This window comes from Schistocerca cancellata, chromosome 4 (genome assembly GCF_023864275.1).
Source record: "Schistocerca cancellata isolate TAMUIC-IGC-003103 chromosome 4, iqSchCanc2.1, whole genome shotgun sequence".
NCBI lineage: Eukaryota > Metazoa > Arthropoda > Insecta > Orthoptera > Acrididae > Schistocerca > Schistocerca cancellata.
Window position 1 is genome coordinate 64,017,974 of NC_064629.1, and position 19,888 is coordinate 64,037,861.

The 19,888-nt window shown below is 38.6% G+C and overlaps 1 protein-coding gene across 1 annotated transcript in view; it reads right to left on the reverse strand.

The window, feature by feature from the left end:
* Positions 1–779: 779 nt before the first annotated feature.
* Positions 780–19,888, reverse strand: part of LOC126183359 (rab-like protein 6) — a 190,875-nt gene continuing 171,766 nt past the window's right edge. Inside the window, exons 10-11 of the mRNA XM_049925276.1 lie at positions 8,933–9,156; positions 780–2,718 (exon numbers count right to left, since the gene is read on the reverse strand). Of these exons, the coding sequence (XP_049781233.1) occupies positions 8,968–9,156 (189 nt within the window). The 3' untranslated portion in view covers positions 780–2,718; positions 8,933–8,967. The remainder of the gene's footprint in view (positions 2,719–8,932; positions 9,157–19,888) is intronic.

Below are 19,888 nucleotides of genomic sequence, written 5' to 3' on the forward strand. Positions count from 1 at the left end.
AGCTTAATGTTTGTTATTACTAACAGCATACTGTCATAAATGATGGTAGTGAATTTTCCTGTTTATTTTAGCTTGTGTCGGGCCATCACTGACTTTATAACATCACTGATCGATAACAGTATGTCTAAATTCAGGTTTCATCTTCTAGGTAACCATTTGGCATCATGTCAACCGTCTTTGGACTACGTGTAGCTATTGAAATCTCCTACAGAAGACAGGTCACATTTCAATACACTATGTTACGAGATATCACATCCTTTGAATTCTCTATCACTAATACAATTTTTTTTCATTGTGTAATTGATGTATCATCTCATATTTATATTTTTGGTATTACATCTATAATAATTACACTTTATTGCAATCTTATTATGAAATTACTTACTACTCAGTAACCATTGGCTGCAAATGACATTATGCGGTAGACAGTGGGCATAGCTTCGGCTACTTTACCATAAACAGCCAAGTGCGGGTCAGCAGTGTTTATTGTTGCTAGTTAGAAGGCTGCTCCTCACCACTCCCTACAGCCATCATCATGGATACATATGGAATTGTATTTTAAATTATTTACATTTATACTTAAGTCTTGTCCTCCAAAAGTTTGTATTACTCTTTTCACATAGTTTTAATGGTCTGATGATGGCTATACCATGATCAAAACTGGCTCCTGATTAATAAATTTTAAATTTTAGCAACCTACTTGCAAACGTTGACTGTTTTTATTTAAAAATCTTTATAGAATAATTAGTGTGTCCAATTTTAAAATAAGTTTATCATGCAAAAATATAGCTGATGAAATGTGTAATGGTAACATTTATATTCCATCTAGGACGTAACACTAGCATAAAAAACAACTGCGGTTAGTTATTAATATTTCTGTACATTAATATTGTGATATTCAATCTTTGTTAGGTCCAATTCAGAAATTATGTCTATATGATAACAATAGCAAACTAAAAGGAGTCAATGAAGTTTCAGATTGTCCTCACTGACAAAAATCATGTTCATAAATCACAAAACAACAATATTTTTACTGCCTGCATCATGGCCATGACCTTTGGGTGATTAAAGCTTATTAAAACAATGCATGTATGCTGAAAGGCTTACATAAGCCCATATGAACTAAAACACGTGAAGTAACATTACAGACAAGTTGCAACACTCTTGCCACCCATCATATCTAGTTAAAACACAAAATGATGTCTTCTTGTAAAGCAGTTTCTACAACCACAATTGCAGCATGTTTAGCCTGAACTCATTCTGTCTTTTTCTGATGTTATTTTCAGTTACTTGTAACCATAAAACATTTCTTAGACATATGAACTTCAAACTGGGGATAAAAACCTATAGAGATTTTCAGACATTTCAACTAGTAAATGACATTTTCAGAACAGTACGATGTAAAATTCTGAATGTTATGATATAGAAACTATTGAAACTAATATAGCTAATAAATGAGAAAGATAAAGTGTTTGTTATAAAGAGTTAGTTGTTAAATGTCTCTAAAAACAACAAACATTTTGATTCATATTTTGCAGTAGAAATTTGTAACATATATTACATCAATTAAATACAGTTAGCTTCATGTAGTTATTACAAATAACTAAATATTCATAAAAATCACAATTTTATTGTAACATTATTTTCAAAAATATGTTATACATTGAATATTGGGAAGCACACTTCTGTTTCATTCAATCTACATTATGAAATTTACATATGATATTGACTAAATGTAAGCAGTATAAAAAATTATAAACAAATGAAACTGATGAACATACAACAACAATTTGTATGTAATTGACTCTTTCACTCAAATACACATTGTACATGGTATCACACTTCATACTCAACATTTATATATTTGACACAAAATTATATACAATTCATCTGCTAATTATTAGTACGGCAACTTCTGGTAGATGCAGAAGTGACTGGAGATCCAGGGAGTGTGGGGCAGGGGCCTGCACAGTGCTAGCCTTGGCACAGTTCCCACTTCAGCACTCAAACACAGCACAACTTTAATTAGTGCTAGTATAGCTAGACCATGTCAAATAGGAGACACAACACTGCTGAGCACTATCTGCCATTGGGGCGGGCAGATAAGTGCAAATGCAACCATTTTGAAGGCAAGCGGTAGCAATATCATAAGCAATGACACAAATCACCAAAGGCAACAGATGGCCAGTCCAGTAACTGCATGTGTGTAGGAACGCACTGTTTTTGCTGTGTTCACATAATACTAATCACAAATGTGTAGTTGGATGCCTACAATGGCATAGTTAAGGGGAGTATCCAGCAAACACGGTAGGGAAGATCCAGCAAACACTGCAGGAAAGCAACAAACAACTTCCACAACTCAGGCACTAGTCAGCTTGGCACTATGGAGGGTACTGGGTGTCAGGGTAGTGAGGAGGAGGAGGAGGAGGAGGAGGAGGAGGAGGATGGGGCACAAGAATGTAGAAGGGCACAAAAAGAATAGCAAGATATGTATGATGGGGGAGGGGAGAGGTAAACAAAACAATGAGTTGGGAGAGACGGGTGCAGGAAGGATGGGAAAAATGAAAAGGTGAAAAAAGAAAAATGATAATGTCCTGAGTAACATGCTGTCACTGTTTTCAGCACTTTGTAAGTCAGTTTCTGGGGCTGTGTTGGCCCATACCACAGAGAGAACAATCCACGACAGGGACACTGTAGCAAGGTGATCCTCATCAGATTCTTCATTTGTACAATGAAACACAAGAAGAAAACAGAAACACATAATATTAATGCTATTAGTGATAAAATGTAAACTTGTTAAAAAAATTGACACAAACAATTACACAGACTTAAGTTTTTAAATCACGTTGATACAGTTGCCTCAAAGAAATTGTGCACGTCGTAGTGTTAACACTGACAGAATAAATGCCTATAGTGATTCTTGTTTCAGTTAGAAGTTCCGAGTTAAACAACTTACAGATATCATGAACATTATCTGTACATCACTACCAATAATCTGTGTGAAGATGCAGTGCAGTCACTCACACTGGCACAACAACAAAAAATGTTACAAAATTTTGGGAAATGACAACAAATTCATAGAATCAGTTGATAATCTTTTCTATTTTGGAGAAATGAGGATGGCTGGGTGAAGGCAGAAGAAACTGAAGAGTAAAGAAATGACTTGGAAAACTTTGGCAAATTAAACAAGAGTTTTCAACATTAAGATTCCAATGTGTCTGATAATGAAAGCATGCAATCAGTTTCTGTTACCAGTTCTGCCCTGTGAAAAATGAGACTTCGACATTTAATATGAAAGCTGTTTAAAACTACGGGTTTCCCAGTGAGCATTAGACACAGTAAAATACAGAAAGGATCCAGAAAAGAGAGTACAGCGAGAGATGTAATTAGAATGAAATACAAGAGGGCAGGACCTGTAGCCAGCTGAATCTATTTACTTCTTGTTCTAATGACCCATGTTGTGAATATACCACAGGACATAGAATGTGTCAGTTTTACAAGTTTGTTGTGGTTATATTCTATGAGTGGCATAGCAATATAGACCACCTATAAGGAAACTGATGGGAGCTAAGTTGCACATGCAATGAGTCATGACCTCAGAGTAACACATGTTCATACAAATCAGCCTGCTCCTCAAGCCAATTTGCATATAGGTACCTGAACAACAGTTGACTACTTCTTTCATTATTATGAATCAATACAGCCCTTTGCCATACCCAGAACAAGATGAAACTTTGTGTAATTTTTTATGATGATAATTGTTAATGACAGTATGAATTTCAGCCTTCTGTCTAAAATAAATTTTGGTATACAAAACATTACCTAAAATACTGAATGTGACATGTTAATGCGTTTTCTGTAGACATCAGTGAAGATGGTTGACTGAATACTGGATCCTTAAATAATGGTGTAAACAACACATTTAGGAAAGCACTAAAAATTACATAATAACTTACTTTTTCATTACTATGATTATTCTTCCTACATAATGTTATTTTGATCTGTCTTGCTGTGGGGAATAAATGCGGCACCTACAAATCACTGTAACTGTAACGAGGTGTGAATGAGCATGGGAATCAGATTGTGCAGTTCTTATGTGAGTCACATCCATGGGAGTAAATGATAACTGTAAAGCAGCCTATTTTTGCTACTCAGGGAACATTAAACTTACTTTAGTCCTTCAGATAGTTAAAGGTGGGGCTAATTTGTTTTTATTTGATTTTTGGGGATTGATTTTGGAACAGGGACTGACCCATAGCAGGAAACTATTGGGTACATGAATTGTAATAAGAAGTTGATTGGCTACTGTGGTAACTGGCCAATCAGTAAAGAGAACTTTCATGTGCATTAGGACTGGGAGACGATGTTCGCACGTGAGTTGGTAGGAGTTGGTGGCCTTCTCTCAAGACGTGAGGTCATGTTGCCAGGACCTCTATTAAATTTTGTTACATATGAGTAACAGTCAACTTTTGGAATCTGTGATGTATTAGGAAATGAGTAAGATTAAATGTGGATAATGTTTATGGAAGTTTCAGATTACTTTTGTATGAACTGCAAATTTCTTTTGGAGAAATTCTGTGTTATGTGCTGTGCAATAGTAACAGAGGAGTTTCTATGTCAAAAGTGATGATGTGCATAGTATTAGAGTAAGCATTCCAAACTGTAAAACAATGTGTGTTTTTTCTGTATCAGGTCTGTGTGAAAACCTTCAACTATTAGAATGAAAGTGTGCTATACAAGTAGCGAACTGTAAGCTAGGATGGACTTAGCAGCAAATGAATGTATAGAAAAATAACAATATATAAAGGAATTTTAATGTAATGACTTTTCTTCATTCAGATGTTATAGCCAGTCTGGTAAACTTACAAAATATGCACTCTGTTGAAATTTTTTACAGCTTTTCATAGTTGAGGAACATTACACATCACTTCAGGGTAGGCATCTTTCTGCAGAAACCATTGAGATGAGTGCTTCTGGTCTTAGTAGAAAGTCAGAAGAGAAACCTGTGCTGCTGTCAGGTCTGTGTGAAACCTCAAACTAGCTACTAGAGTGAAAGTGTGCTGTACATGTGAAAGGCTATTTAAAAACTCTGTTTTTGCATTTTTGGAACCGTTTGCTATGATGGACTTGGTAGGAAATGAATGTATAAAGAAAAGGCAATATATAAAGAAATCTTTCTACAAGGTCCTTTCTTCATTAAGAAGTTATAGCCAGACCCAGTAAACTTAAAAAATTTTTACATGTGTAGAGCAACAAAATCTTTTACAGCTTTTCTTAGTTGAGGAACATCAATATGTTGTTTCAGGGCAGGTGTGTTTCTGCAGAAACCTTTGAGATGATTGCCTTCTGTCTTAGTGGGTAAACAGAACAAAAACCTGTGCTGCTGCATTTCGTAACAGAAAATAAAAATATTTAAATATGTTTAGCAATAATAAATAAACATGCAGACAAATAAGGATTATGGAATGTATGTTATCTGATCAAAAGTGTTCGGACACCCATATGTTATGCAGAATTGACCACTAGATGTTATGAGAGGCAGACACTCCAATATAAAAGGAGGTGGGAAGTACTGTATTTTGAGTAGTGAAATAGTAATAGCAGAATGGGTCCGCCTGGATAGTTCAGTGTCTTCGAACATGGACCAGTCATTGGATGTCACCTGTGTAACAAATCAGTGATATTTCAACCCTTCTAATGCTGTCCAGGTTGACCGATGACTGTTAGTGATCTGAAACTTCCTGGCAGATTAAAACTGTGTGCTGGATTGAGACTCAAACTCAGGAATTTTGCCTTTTGTGGGCATGTGCTCAACCAACTCATGGCCAGTCCTCATAGCTTTACTTTCAGTAGCACCCCATTTACTACCTCCCAGACTTCACAGAAGTTCTCCTGTGAAAGATGCAGGACTAGCACTCCTGGAAGAAAGGATATTGCAGAGACATGGCTTAGAAACAGCCTAGTTGATGTTTGCAGAGTGAATTTTTTACTCTGCAGTGGAGTGTGCACTGATATGAAACTTATTGGCAGATTAAAACTGTGTGCTGGACTGAGACTCAAACTTAGGAACTTTGCTTTTGCCTGCCCAGAGTACCCTGAACCAAATGAAATACATCTTAGATGAGTTAGAATGTCAACTCTCCATTAGACTCCTGCATCCAACACCACTGCTAGGGATGGGCACACTCATTCATCTTTGGGAACTAGTACACTGGTGATCATTCCTTTTTAGGAACCATTCTTTTTTACTCATTCGTCATTCCTTTTTTATCTAACTGTGCATACTACATGGAGTTTCGACACAGAAGCTGAGAAACTGCATTCTAAAATGTAAAAATAGAAGCTTTGTACCAGCAATGGGAGCTACAACATAAATATGCTAGGAGATCATCAGAACTTCATAAGTGAAAAGAAACAAGACTTTTTTAAAAAATCTTTGATGATATAGCACAAATCATTGCTTTGGCAATCTTTACAATTGAAAAAGATAACCTGTTTTTGATCAGTCATCAGCAGAAAGGGGGCCCCAAGGTTTATGCATGGAATGAGTTATTTGAGAAAGAGAACTTCTGAGTGAGCACAGGCAGCCATTAACCGATGAGAGTAAAACAAATATGAAATTCAACAATTCAGTAAATTTGTATAATGTACTTAAAATATAAATTTTATTCACACGTGTACTTGGAGGGGGGGGAAAATTCACTTCTAGTTCAATTCTGATAATTTTACACACATTTCATTCATTTAATGTACTATGGGAATGGGCACAAAAAAACTGTCCATGAAATTCATGCTGAATGGCTTTTAAGTTAAATCATTAGTTTCTGTCAGAACAACATAAAGTATGATCAGTTTTAGAAGTGGATGTGTTTTGATTGAAAAGATTTTGGAGGAAGATCTCTTGTATTTATCTTGCAGGAATAAGATATATGAGAGGATTACATTGACAGTTTTTGAATTAAATGCATATTTCCTTCTCGAAGAACCATCTCGTGGAGCATCTTTCTGTGCTCCAAGGGGATCCATCATGCAAGTTGGACGGTGAAGGCCATTTACGTACAGAAAAAATTTATGTTCCATGATTAAGTTGAATTACAACAAGTAGAGACTGCAATTTGTTCTATTTGTATTTTCCTTGCCAGTATGTAAGTCAAAGCATCATTCTGTGCTTCTTCAGAAGCCAAAGCACCATGTTTGGATTTCAGAAGTCTTTAAAAACTTTATACATGTATATCAGGTCACCTGTACCCTGCACATGAGTAAAAAAAAAATCATTTATGGTTTCTGTCCCCCATTCTGTCACCTTAATCTTCTGAAACAAAAATGAAAAGAGTCGCTACACTGAATCATAAAGCAGAATCAACAGACAAAAATATATAAGTATTCTAGTAGGAAATGATCAAAAATTATGACAAATGGGATTGAACAGCTTGTTTCTAATAAAATACAATTATTTTTGAACAGATCTGATTTGAGTGACATGTTCCTTCTGACAGATTCTTCACAGTGACATGAAAATGAAGTTGTCATCAACACTCAACACCTAGTTACTAAGCTCAAAGTTGTAAATTATCCAATGGAAACAGGTGTCAAACAGAGACATTATCAAAGAATACATATTCTTAAAATAAAATGTGATTTTCTCATCACATTTGCCTCACACAGGAAATAGTAGGTTTATAGATTGTATTATTAAAGTTAATGCAACAATATAGTAATAATAATTGACACAAAAGTAAAAAAAAATATTTCATTAATAAGTTCCTTTTGAACATTATTATTTTAGATGAAACGTAAACATGATTTTATGCCATTCTATGATCAAATGTAGAGGCACCCCCTTCCTCTTTGCCTATAGAGCCAGAATAATGCACAACTATTTTTTTGTGCAAAGAAACCAAATTAGGGGGTAACAAAAAGAAACAAAACCACATCTGAGAAATAATAGCCTAAATAAAGCAGATCTATAAATTAGGGGGGAAACTAATGGCTGCCTCATTTTGTTTCTTCAAACAGAAAACAACTTGCTTTGGGATAAATGTGTGTTCTAAAGTTGATCAAAATAATGAAGAGTAAGCAGATTTCTCTTTTTGCTGTCTGAAAAATATGTACATATCACAAATAACTTAATTTTTGTATAAGTTATATCATCATTAAAAAGTTGAACTGGAGCAAGGAGTGAGTGACTACACAAAAAATAATGAAACTGATCAATTGAGACCAATTCAGTAACAAGGAATGGCAAAACTAGACTGAGGAATGAGGCCGAGGAGGGAATGAGACTGGCAAACGTGAACAGTGAACAACAGTTCCTGGGAGCAAGACCAACCGCGACCAAAGTGAGTGGTGAATGACCATTCCTTGGAAGTAATTCCTCTGTCATTTTGTTCACTTTAGTAAACTGTTCCTATGGACCCATTTGTTCATGAATAACCCACCTGTAATCATTAATTTCTCTGGTTTCAGCTCTTGAGGAAGAATGGGCAGCCATTCCTCCGGAGACATTCAGACACCTCATTGAACGTGTCCCCAGTAGAGTTCAAGATGCCATAAAAGCAAAGGGTATGCATGACCCATATTAACTGCCACTAACATGTGCCTGGATACTTTGATCAGACAGTGTATCTGAGTGTTATAGGTATAGGGATACTACACCTCGGTTCCGGAACTTTTTTATAGTATAAAATGACCATTGCAAAAGGAACTGTTTGAAGTTATTTTTTTAACAAGAGCTCATCATCCACTAAACATTCAATTTGTGAACGGAGGGGATTACAAACATTAGAGCTATACTCCCGTTCGTACACTCATAGATGTAAGATGGAATGAAGAAGTTTGATGCTGGATTCAAAGAGATAAAAAGTGACTTACATGATGATGTAATGGAGGGTGCATAGGTAATTACTTATTTCATGTTTCCTGAGATATTTACCTCCTCTGTAGTTCACTGATAACAGACGACAAGTGCTAGATGGCCTCATACGCTGCATCAACTGGTATTACACCAGTACCATTCAAGAACTCTTCAAGCTCATCCCTGTTATTTTCAAGAAGATGGGGCTTCCTACTAGATTTCTTTTTCTTCTTTTTATCCTCATTCTGTTCTTTATCCTTGTTTAGTTTTTTCTTGTGTTTTTTGACATTTTTTTCATCACCCTAATTGAAAAGAAAGAGTACACCATCAAATATGTTATTATCTGAGCAATAAAAAAATATTGTTAAGACAATATTAAAATGAAATATATTTCAAACATAGGAGTGTCACTGATAAATTTGGTGGTTCATATATACTAATCCAGTTACAAAAACTGAAAAAAGAACAAGATGAATTGACAGAGGTTGTGAACAACAATATTTTCATTTGCTATGTGCATCACAATTCATTCTGAAACATTACAAATGAGCAGAGAAATCATTAACAGTGGCTAACTCTTAGTATAAATGAAATGCCTACAGAATTATACAGCAACATATGGTTTAATGTACACCAACATATTCAGTAAGCACAAATGCAAGTAGGTCATACATATTTCATTAACTTGAAATAATGAATGTTATATACAGATTTATGGTGCCCCGAGAACAACATTCACAGAAGGAGAAAATTCTGCAATAAGAATTAAAATGTATTTATTCTATTTACTAAGCCTTCTAAATTATAATGCAAAAATGATAATTTGTCTCTTTTGAGTGTTAGTCTTATGATGCACACATGTTGTAACTGTGTACTACATAAATTATTGGTCATCTTAATTCCACTAAAAACATTGTTCTTGTCCACAATACATCACTTGAATAACAGAACATCATACATTTGAGACAATTTGTGATCTTGAGAAGAATGCTGTCCACACCACCCCCACTGCCTGTTTAACTTCTTATTAACTATTTCCAAAACCTTTGTAATTAAAAAATCCTTCCATTGTGCATATATATAATTGTTCTGTCTTAATGTTGCATCAAATTAGAGTAAAAAGTTATTTCTTTGATGACTATCTCCATCATTTTCATTTGAAGCAGCTGGTTGTTGACTGCTGCTGAGATGGCCTTTTGTAACCAATAACTGACCTATGATTGGTTGTCCTACATTATATCTCACTGTTAGATATCTTGCCAATGCCTGTAACATAGAAACACTAGTCACAACATCATTTCTGTTGCAGTCCTCAGTTCTATTCTAAATTGATGGAACAGTGAGATGAGAACATTTTTTACTACACTATGATCATGGTGAACTTTGTTCCCATACTTCCATAATCTGTTGACAGGAAGTAACTGCTTATGTCAACAAATGTTGTGTTTTTAAATAACATTTATATGTTTTGTACCTCCTTATTCAGACTTTCCAACTCTGCTTACACATTATCATTCAGGTAAATTGTGACAATTTGGAATAAAAAATGTAATCACATATGTATTTTCCATTTGTATAGTTTTTTAGACTGAGACCACAACATATTTTGTCTTATTCTATGCAATATACTGTTCACCATGCGGGCATATGGAAAAGCCATATCTGCTAAATGCAGAGCTTTTTCTACGGTCCACAGCTGTCACAGAACTGAATTTCATAACAGGTTTAATTTTGGTTGTTATTTTATGATGGTTTCTTTTGTGAATTCTTGTGACTATGTTTTGCCTTTAGCTATATGCATGTAAATCAGTTATAAGTTCACTTATTGCTCGAAAATTATGGATTTCTCAGCTCATATTTGTAGTGCATGCCATCATGTTTCTTGTAGTTTTTGGGTTGTTTTGCTGACAATAAGTGATAATGTTGCAACAACATTTTTAGAGCCAGAAAACATACTATGTGCACAGTCACATTTGATTCCTTATCTTAATTTTCTGGATGGAAAGACTTTTCTATCTTGTTTTGTTCACACTACACTTTTTCTTTTCACTTGTTTCACAAATACAGTTATCTGCACCTACACAACCAAAGTAAAAAAGTACTTAAAATTTGTCTTGGTTTTATATTTTTTGGGTACTGTTTTCATGTCATGTTTGTCCTCTTGACTGAGGAGGCCAATATTTTTTTGCAACAACAGTGTCCTTTGCTCCAACATCAACTCATGTGTTAATACTTCATTTACAGGTTTTGCTAGTGTGCTGAATAAAAATTGTAAACAAGATAAATGTCAGCTTCAAAATTTCGTCCTTACACTTAAGATGCGCCTTCCTTTTAGCACATTTTTTCACAGTGACATGAAGTTTTGTATTAGCCATTTGTTTAAAGAAGTTAGAGAATGCCATTTTAAAGTGCAATGGGTGAAGCAAATGATTAGCTGTATACTTTCATACATATATGTCAGATCAAATTCTCATATACATTATAAACAACATGAAGGATCACAAGATGAGGGAGAGGGCTGGAGATTATGAGTGGTAAATCTGGATACGCTACACACATGCTGGTCAGCTATAAAATAAGCATATTGTATAGTTTATGTTTTAAACTGAGGAGTGGCACATTGATTTCGTAGTCCTTGCTAACAAGATAACTGATTGAGTGTCTCTGGAACATAGTTCATGTTCTAATGAGTATGTCTAACTGACTGACTGTCTTACATTTAGTACTGTGACTATTTGCAAAAGAGCAACATGAATGTGATTCAGTATTTTGAAAATAGGTGAGAACAATCTCTAGCAACACAAGTATGACAGAGGAATAACTAAAATTAAGAGAGGAAATTTTTACTCAATGTGTCATAGTACTGAGAAAATTTGTTATAATTTGTGTAAACAGTAAACAAGGGCTGAATGTTGCCATAAACGAGCTGACAAATCTATCTAAAAAGTAATTTGAAACTGGAATTAATTTTGAAACTTGTCAAAGTTATACATGTTCTTTGTAAAAGGGAACACATTTACATGGAAAAGGAAATTATTACATTATTATGAAGAACAAAGTAAGAAAACATTAATATGTATGAAAAAGGGAAGGCTCATAAAAATTAAGTAACCAACAGTCAACTTTGGGTGATTTTCATGATAACTGTGTTATCTTACAGTTCTGAGGAGGAAACAATTTCTTTTAGAAGGTACTGGACAGGGAATACATATTTTTGAGGTATCAATGTAGCCCAGAAAGAAAATAATTTTAAGTGTAGATTTTGCTTGGCTGAATGAATATTTACAAGCCATTTTAATGATTTGATAAGGGAGCAAATATCACCCTCCAGACAGGCAACCTGAAGAGCTTTTATAAACTGTGAAAATACAAGAAGAAATATCAGAAAAATAAACTATGCTGTTCACAGGAACTTTTTCTGTGGAGAGTGGGGTAAGTGTTTTGTCATATGTAGTAGCATTATGTTAAAAAATTTGACCTGTAAATTTTACGATAAAGTTCTGTACTCACATTTCGTTTCTATTAAGGCAGTAACAGTAAAAAGATAAAAAAAGTGAGCAGATATATATGTAAGAAATATTAGCATTTATTTCTATATTTTTCAGCATCACATGAGAAATTTTAATAGAGGCTCCATGTTGAGGACTAAATATCTCCAGAACACACCTAACACCTAATAAATGTTTGGTACAGTAAATCACTGCATTCAACCATGGGCACTGGTTTGTTACAATTGGTTCTGGTGGCAGGGAAAAATCAGGTGCTGCTAGTTTGCTGGTAGCAAACATCTTCTGTTGTTAAGACACCAGCTCACAAAATGAATAAAAGTGGCATGGACAGTTGTTGCAACATGGGCAAAGAAGATAAAAGGTATGACATTTAAAAATTTAACTCTGAAGCATACTGGCTTTCATTTAACTTGATACATTATTCACAAAGAGAAATATATGCATAAAATTTTGATTTATTTGTTACCTGAGACTGCTCTGTTGCAATTAGATACGGCATAACTGTTTATTCTTTTTTTAGGAATATAATTATAATTTTATCACAATCTTGGTATGTAATCAACTGGCATTCACAAAAATTACTTTGAATTTTAAGTAAGATGTTTTAACAGTATAAATGTAGCACTGATTCATATAGTTTTTGTGCAAAGGCAATTCATTTGGTAATTCTGTAATGTGTATCTTATCTACAGAATTTGTAACAACAGGACTGTTTAATATCTTTAATGGAATATCTGTAGACAAAATGGAATCACAAAATTACAAATGAAACTGAAAAAAATTACCAAGAGATAATTTGCCTCATTGTTCTTTTTCTCAACAGGAGCACTTGTCATGGATTTTATTCCAATGTTCTCTTAGTGTTTAATAATGTTGAAATGTTGAAGGACTTCAAATCACTTCTGAACACCAGGTACTACATGTTAAAAATACAGAATGATGTAACTCCATAAGCATCCTCACAATGTATACCTTCATAAGCACATTGTGGGGACATGCCAACAAAATTGGATAAGTCTCACTAAATAATACTGACTCGGACTTCTCAGTTTACTGAATGCATACCACACCAAAAATGCAAAACCCTGCTCCAAATTGGAAAGAAATGAAGGCAATAAACTAAATAAAAAGTACTTTAAAAATATTCTTTGCAAATAAGTATACAATGACCACTTAAAATTTTAACACTATATATAATACGTACATAATAATCAAATAATGGGAAGTCCATGATGGAATAACAACAATATTATGAGAAGGATAGATTGCTACTCACCATATAGAGATGTTAAGCTGCAGACAGGCACAACAAAAAGACTGCTATACATTTAAGTTTTCACATGAAAGGCCTTCTTCCACACCGCATGCACATGACCAATGTCTCTGGTCTTTGCGGCTGAACTGTGGACAGCAACTGTGGATGATGGGAACAGCAATCTGAGGTGGGTTTTGGGGGTAAGGAGGAGGCATGGGCTGTGGAGGGGGGAATAGAAGGAGAGGAGAAGGAGCAGTGCCACTTCGCTTGTGGGAGCATGCAGGGGACATGGTGGGGACAGGGTAGGACTGCTACGTGCAATCAGGAGGATGGTAGCAAAAAAGGAAAGTAGAAGAGAGAGGAAAAGCACTAGTGGGTGCATTGGCGGAATAGAAGGCTGTGTAGCATTAGAGTGGGAGCAGTGAAATGAGTAGGTAGGTAAAGGACAGGGACTAGCAAAGGTTGAGGTCAGGGGGTTACAGGAACATAGAATATATTGCAGGAAGAGTTCCCACCTGCAAAATTCCGAAAAGCTGGTGTTGGTAGGAAGGATCCAGAGGGTGCACAGGCTGTGAAGCAGTCATTGAACTGAAGCACATTGTGTTGGGCAGCATGTTCAACAAGTGGCTGGTCCAGCTGTTCTTGCCCACAGTTTGTCAGTGACCATTCACGTGGTCAGACAGTTTGTCAGTTGTCTTGCCTGTGTAGAAAGCAGCACGGCTGTTGTAGCTTAGTTTGTAGATCACACAACTGCTTTCACAAGTAGCCTTGCCTCTGAAAGAGACTGGAGGAGGTGATGGTAGGAAGATGTACGGACAAGTCTTGCACCTAATTCTATTGCAGAGATATAAGCCATAAGAAAAGGGTGTTGGGAGCAGGGGTGGAGTTGGAATGTACAAGGATATTGTGTAGGTTAGCCACTGTGGGAGGGATGGGAAAGGTAGTGGGTAGGATATTCTTAATTTCAGGGCATGACGAGAGATAGTTAAAACCCTGTCAGAGAATGTGATTCAGTTGCTCCAGTCCTGGACGGCGCTGAGTCACATAGGAAGTGCTCCTCTGTGGCCAGATGGTGGGAATGTGGGAGCTGACTAGAGAGACACGGCATGGGGCATCCGTTTCTGTACACCTCCCACCTCCCACATACCCCCTTGTCTGGTCACAAAGGGAGAAATCCCCTTGTGTCTCACTACCACACAGGGCTGGTGCATCTGAACCATATTCCACAACAGGATTTAGACTATCTCTCATCGTGTAATGAAATGAGGAATATCCTATCCACTATCTTTCCCCAGCCCTCCCACAGTGGTACTCTGCCACCCACCGAACCTGTGCAATATCCTTGTCCATACCTACTCCACCCATCCGCCCAACCCCTTGCCTCATGGCTCATATCCCTGCAATAGAAGCAGATGCAAAATCTGTCCCATACATCCTCCCACCATCACCTATCACATCAAAGGAAGTACTACCTGTGAAAGCACTCATGTGGTCTACAAACTATGTTGCTACCACTGAGTTGCTTTCTTTATGTGGGAATGACAACTAAAAAGTTCTTTGACCACATGAATGGCCACTAACAAACTGTGGCCAAGAGACAGCTGGACGACCCACTAGTTGAACATGCGGTCCAACGTAATGTGCTTCACTTCAATGACTGCTTCACAGCCCGTGCCACTTGGATCCTTCCTACCAATACCAACTTTCTGAACTGTGCTGGTGGGAACTCACTGTGCGATAAAGCCTGCCGATATGTTCCTGTAACCTCTGGTACCAACCTTCGCTACTCCCTGTCCTTCACCTACCTATCCTCTACTCCATTCTCACTACAGTGCTAGACTGTCCTCTATTCTGCCAATGCACTCACTAGTCTTTTTCATCTCCCCTACTTCTCTCCTTTTCCATCCCCCCCTCCCCCCACTTCCCACAACCTCACAACACAATTGCACCTCTAGCAGCCCTACCTTGTCCCAAGCACAACACTGCACACTCTCACAAGCAGCACTGCACCCTCCCCTACCCTGCTATTACCAATCTCCGTCCCATGCTGCCTCCTTATCCCTACCACCCATGACAGGTTGCTGTTCCCATTAGGCACAGTCGCTGTCTGCAGTCTGGCCACAGTGGCCAGAGACAGTGGTCCCATGTGTGCAAGACGTACTTGTCTGAACACTCAAGTGCCAAAGAAAATGGTATAGGCATGCGTATTCAAATACAGAGATATGTAAACAGGCAGGAGACAGTACTGTGGTCGACAATGCCTATATAAGACAACAAGTATCTGGTGCAGTTGTTAGATTGGTTACTGCTGCTACAATGGCAGGTTATCAAGATTTAAATGAGTTTGAATGTGGTGTAATAGTCGGCGCACGAGCGATGGGACACAGCATCTCCAAGGTAGCGATGAAGTGGGGATTTTCCCATACGACCATTTCACGAGTCTACCATGAATATCAGGAATCCAGTAAAACATCAAATCTCTGACATCACTGTGGCTGGTAACAGATCCTGCAAGAACGGGACCAACTACCACTGAAGAGAATTGTTCAACATGAGAGAAGTGCAACTCTTCTGCAAATTGCAGCAGATATCAATGCTGGGCCATCAACAAGTCTCATCATGCGAACCATTCAACAAAACATCATCGATATAGGCTTTTGGAGCCGAAGGCCCATTAGTGTATCCCTGATGACTGCATGACACAAAGCTTTACGCCTCGCCTGTGCCGTCAACACCATCATTGCACTGTTGATGACTGGAAACATGATGCCTGGTTGGATGAGTCTTGTTTCAAATTGTATCGACCGGAGTATGGAGACAACCTCATGAATCCATGGACCCTGCATGTCAGTAGGGGACTGCTCAAGCTGGTGGAGGCTCTCTAATGGTGTGGGGTGTGTGCGGCTGGAGTGATGTGGGGCGCCTGATATGTCTAGATATGACTGTGACAGGTGACACATACGTAAGCATCCTGTCTGATCACCTGCATCCATTTGTGTTCATTGTGCATTCTGACGGAATTCCAGCAGGACAATGTGACATCCCACAGGTCCAGAATTGCTACATAGTGGTTCCAGGAACACTATTTTGAGTTTAAAAACCTCTGCTGGCCACCAAATTCCCCAGACATGAACATTATTGAGTATATCTGGGGCCTTGCAATGTGCTCTTAAGAAGAGATCTCCACCCCCTCGTACTCTTATGAGTATGCTCGCAGGGGCCCTACAAGATATTACGCAGGTCCATCAGTTTCTTTGGCTCTACAGAGTGTGTGTGTGTGTGTGTGTGTGTGTGTGTGTGTGTGTGTGTGTGTGTGTGTGTGTGTGTGTGTGTATGTATGTGTGTGTTTTCTTCTTTGGAAAAGGCCTTTTGGCTGAAAGCTTAAATGTATAGCAGTCTTTTTCATTGTGCATGTCTGTGACTCAATGTCTGCTCTACATGGCAAACAACAATGTATCCTTTTCATAATATTGTGCATAATAATCAAGCTTTTAAAATCCATACTTACAGTGCAATCAAAATATTCACGTACATCCATATATATTATAAAAATGTAGGTATGTATTGTGTATGTATGCACAAGGGTTGTTCAGGAAGTAAAAAATGATTGCACACCATGCCAGGCGCCAATCCTCCACCACCACGACTGCCAGTGTGCCAGGTAGCTCCTTCCACTTTCTCACTATGAGCTGAATTTTGTTGCTGTTATGTAACCTTTTGAAATGGCGGCACCCTCTGAAAATCCCACCAAATGCGAATTGTGTAGTGTCAATGATTTGATTCATGTGCATATCATGCCAAGAGGCCAAACAATCAATTCACAGGCCTATTGCTGAACTCTTCAATGACTTTGGTGTGCCATTCAAGACAAGAAACAGGGAATGTTGTTGGCAAAGGTGTTTTTTGATTCATAACATTGTGTGACCTCATGCATCAGCATGAACACAGTAAGAACTTCAGCATCTCAAGTGAGAAATTTTTGGACGTCCTTACAGCCCTGACTTGGCACCAAGTGATTTTCACTTATTCCCAAAACTAAAGGAATTTTTGCGTGAAAAACAGAGCTCAAACAAGCAATGATATCCTGATTCAAATCTCGTTTGGTGGTACAATATAGGAATTGAAAAATCAGCTCCACATTACTGTAAGTACACTCCTGGAAATTGAAATAAGAACACCGTGAATTCATTGTCCCAGGAAGGGGAAACTTTATTGACACATTCCTGGAGTCAGATACATCACATGATCACACTGAGAGAACCACAGGCACATAGACACAGGCAACAGAGCATGCACAATGTCGGCACTAGTACAGTGTATATCCACCTTTCGCAGCAATGCAGGCTGCTATTCTCCCATGGAGACGATCGTAGAGATGCTGGATGTAGTCCTGTGGAACGGCTTGCCATGCCATTTCCACCTGACGCCTCAGTTGGACCAGCGTTCGTGCTGGACGTGCAGACCGCGTGAGACGACGCTTCAACCAGTCCCAAACATGCTCAATGGGGGACAGATCCGGAGATCTTGCTGGCCAGGGTAGTTGACTTACACCTTCTAGAGCACGTTGGGTGGCACGGGATACATGCGGACGTGCATTGTCCTGTTGGAACAGCAAGTTCCCTTGCCGGTCTAGGAATGGTAGAACGATGGGTTCGATGATGGTTTGGATGTACCGTGCACTATTCAGTGTCCCCTTGACGATCACCAGTGGTGTACGGCCAGTGTAGGAGATCGCTCCCCACACCATGATGCCGGGTGTTGGCCCTGTGTGCCTCGGTCGTATGCAGTCCTGATTGTGGCGCTCACCTGCACGGCGCCAAACACGCATACGACCATCATTGGCACCAAGGCAGAAGCGACTCTCATCGCTGAAGACGACACGTCTCCATTCGTCCCTCCATTCACGCCTGTCGCGACACCACTGGAGGCGGGCTGCACGATGTTGGGGCGTGAGCGGAAGACGGCCTAACGGTGTGCGGGACCGTAGCCCAGCTTCATGGAGACGGTTGCGAATGGTCCTCGCCGATACCCCAGGAGCAACAGTGTCCCTAATTTGCTGGGAAGTGGCGGTGCGGTCCCCTACGGCACTGCGTAGGATCCTACGGTCTTGGCGTGCATCCGTGCGTCGCTGCGGTCCGGTCCCAGGTCGACGGGCACGTGCACCTTCCGCCGACCACTGGCGACAACATCGATGTACTGTGGAGACCTCACGCCCCACGTGTTGAGCAATTCGGCGGTACGTCCACCCGGCCTCCCGCATGCCCACTATACGCCCTCGCTCAAAGTCCGTCAACTGCACATACGGTTCACGTCCACACTGTCGCGGCATGCTACCAGTGTTAAAGACTGCGATGGAGCTCCGTATGCCACGGCAAACTGGCTGACACTGACGGCGGCGGTGCACAAATGCTGCGCAGCTAGCGCCATTCGACGGCCAACACCGCGGTTCCTGGTGTGTCCGCTGTGCCGTGCGTGTGATCATTGCTTGTACAGCCCTCTCGCAGTGTCCGGAGCAAGTATGGTGGGTCTGACACACCGGTGTCAATGTGTTCTTTTTTCCATTTCCAGGAGTGTATCTTGACAGCTATGGTGACAACACTAAAAAATAGAATAAGGTACTATAACTTTGTAAATAATGTTTTGTGTCAATATCTTTCATTTCTATTTAGTTATGCCACAATGTTCTTTACTTCCTGAACGACCTTTGTATGTTCCAAATCTCCTCCTAAGCTACTGGACCAACTTCAACTACACTCGGCACACACAACATTTACTGCCTGAAAAAAGTCGCTGTGATGGTGAGAATCACCTGCCTACCAAAGGGTTGGGAGTGCAGATGAAAAGCAAGTGCTACCCACGACGAGTGAATACCCAGGTTCTTTTCATCCAGTATTTTGAGAATGAGAGCATTTAGTGACTTGCAACAAACTTAACACATAATTTGAAATCTTAACAAAACCTTTTTCTTGTTGAAAACCCCCACACAATGATGAACAGAAAAAAGTTTACCACTTACTACATTTTCACTGTTCATGCATTAAAATTGTCACATCAGATAGGATATTTTAAATTATAACTGCTTAACTTCTAACTGTATTTGTGACACATTTTCCAGATAGTATTCACATCTACCAATGAATATACATCAAAATTATACACTCCTGGAAATGGAAAAAAGAACACATTGACACCGGTGTGTCAGACCCACCATACTTGCTCCGGACACTGCGAGAGGGCTGTACAAGCAATGATCACACGCACGGCACAGCG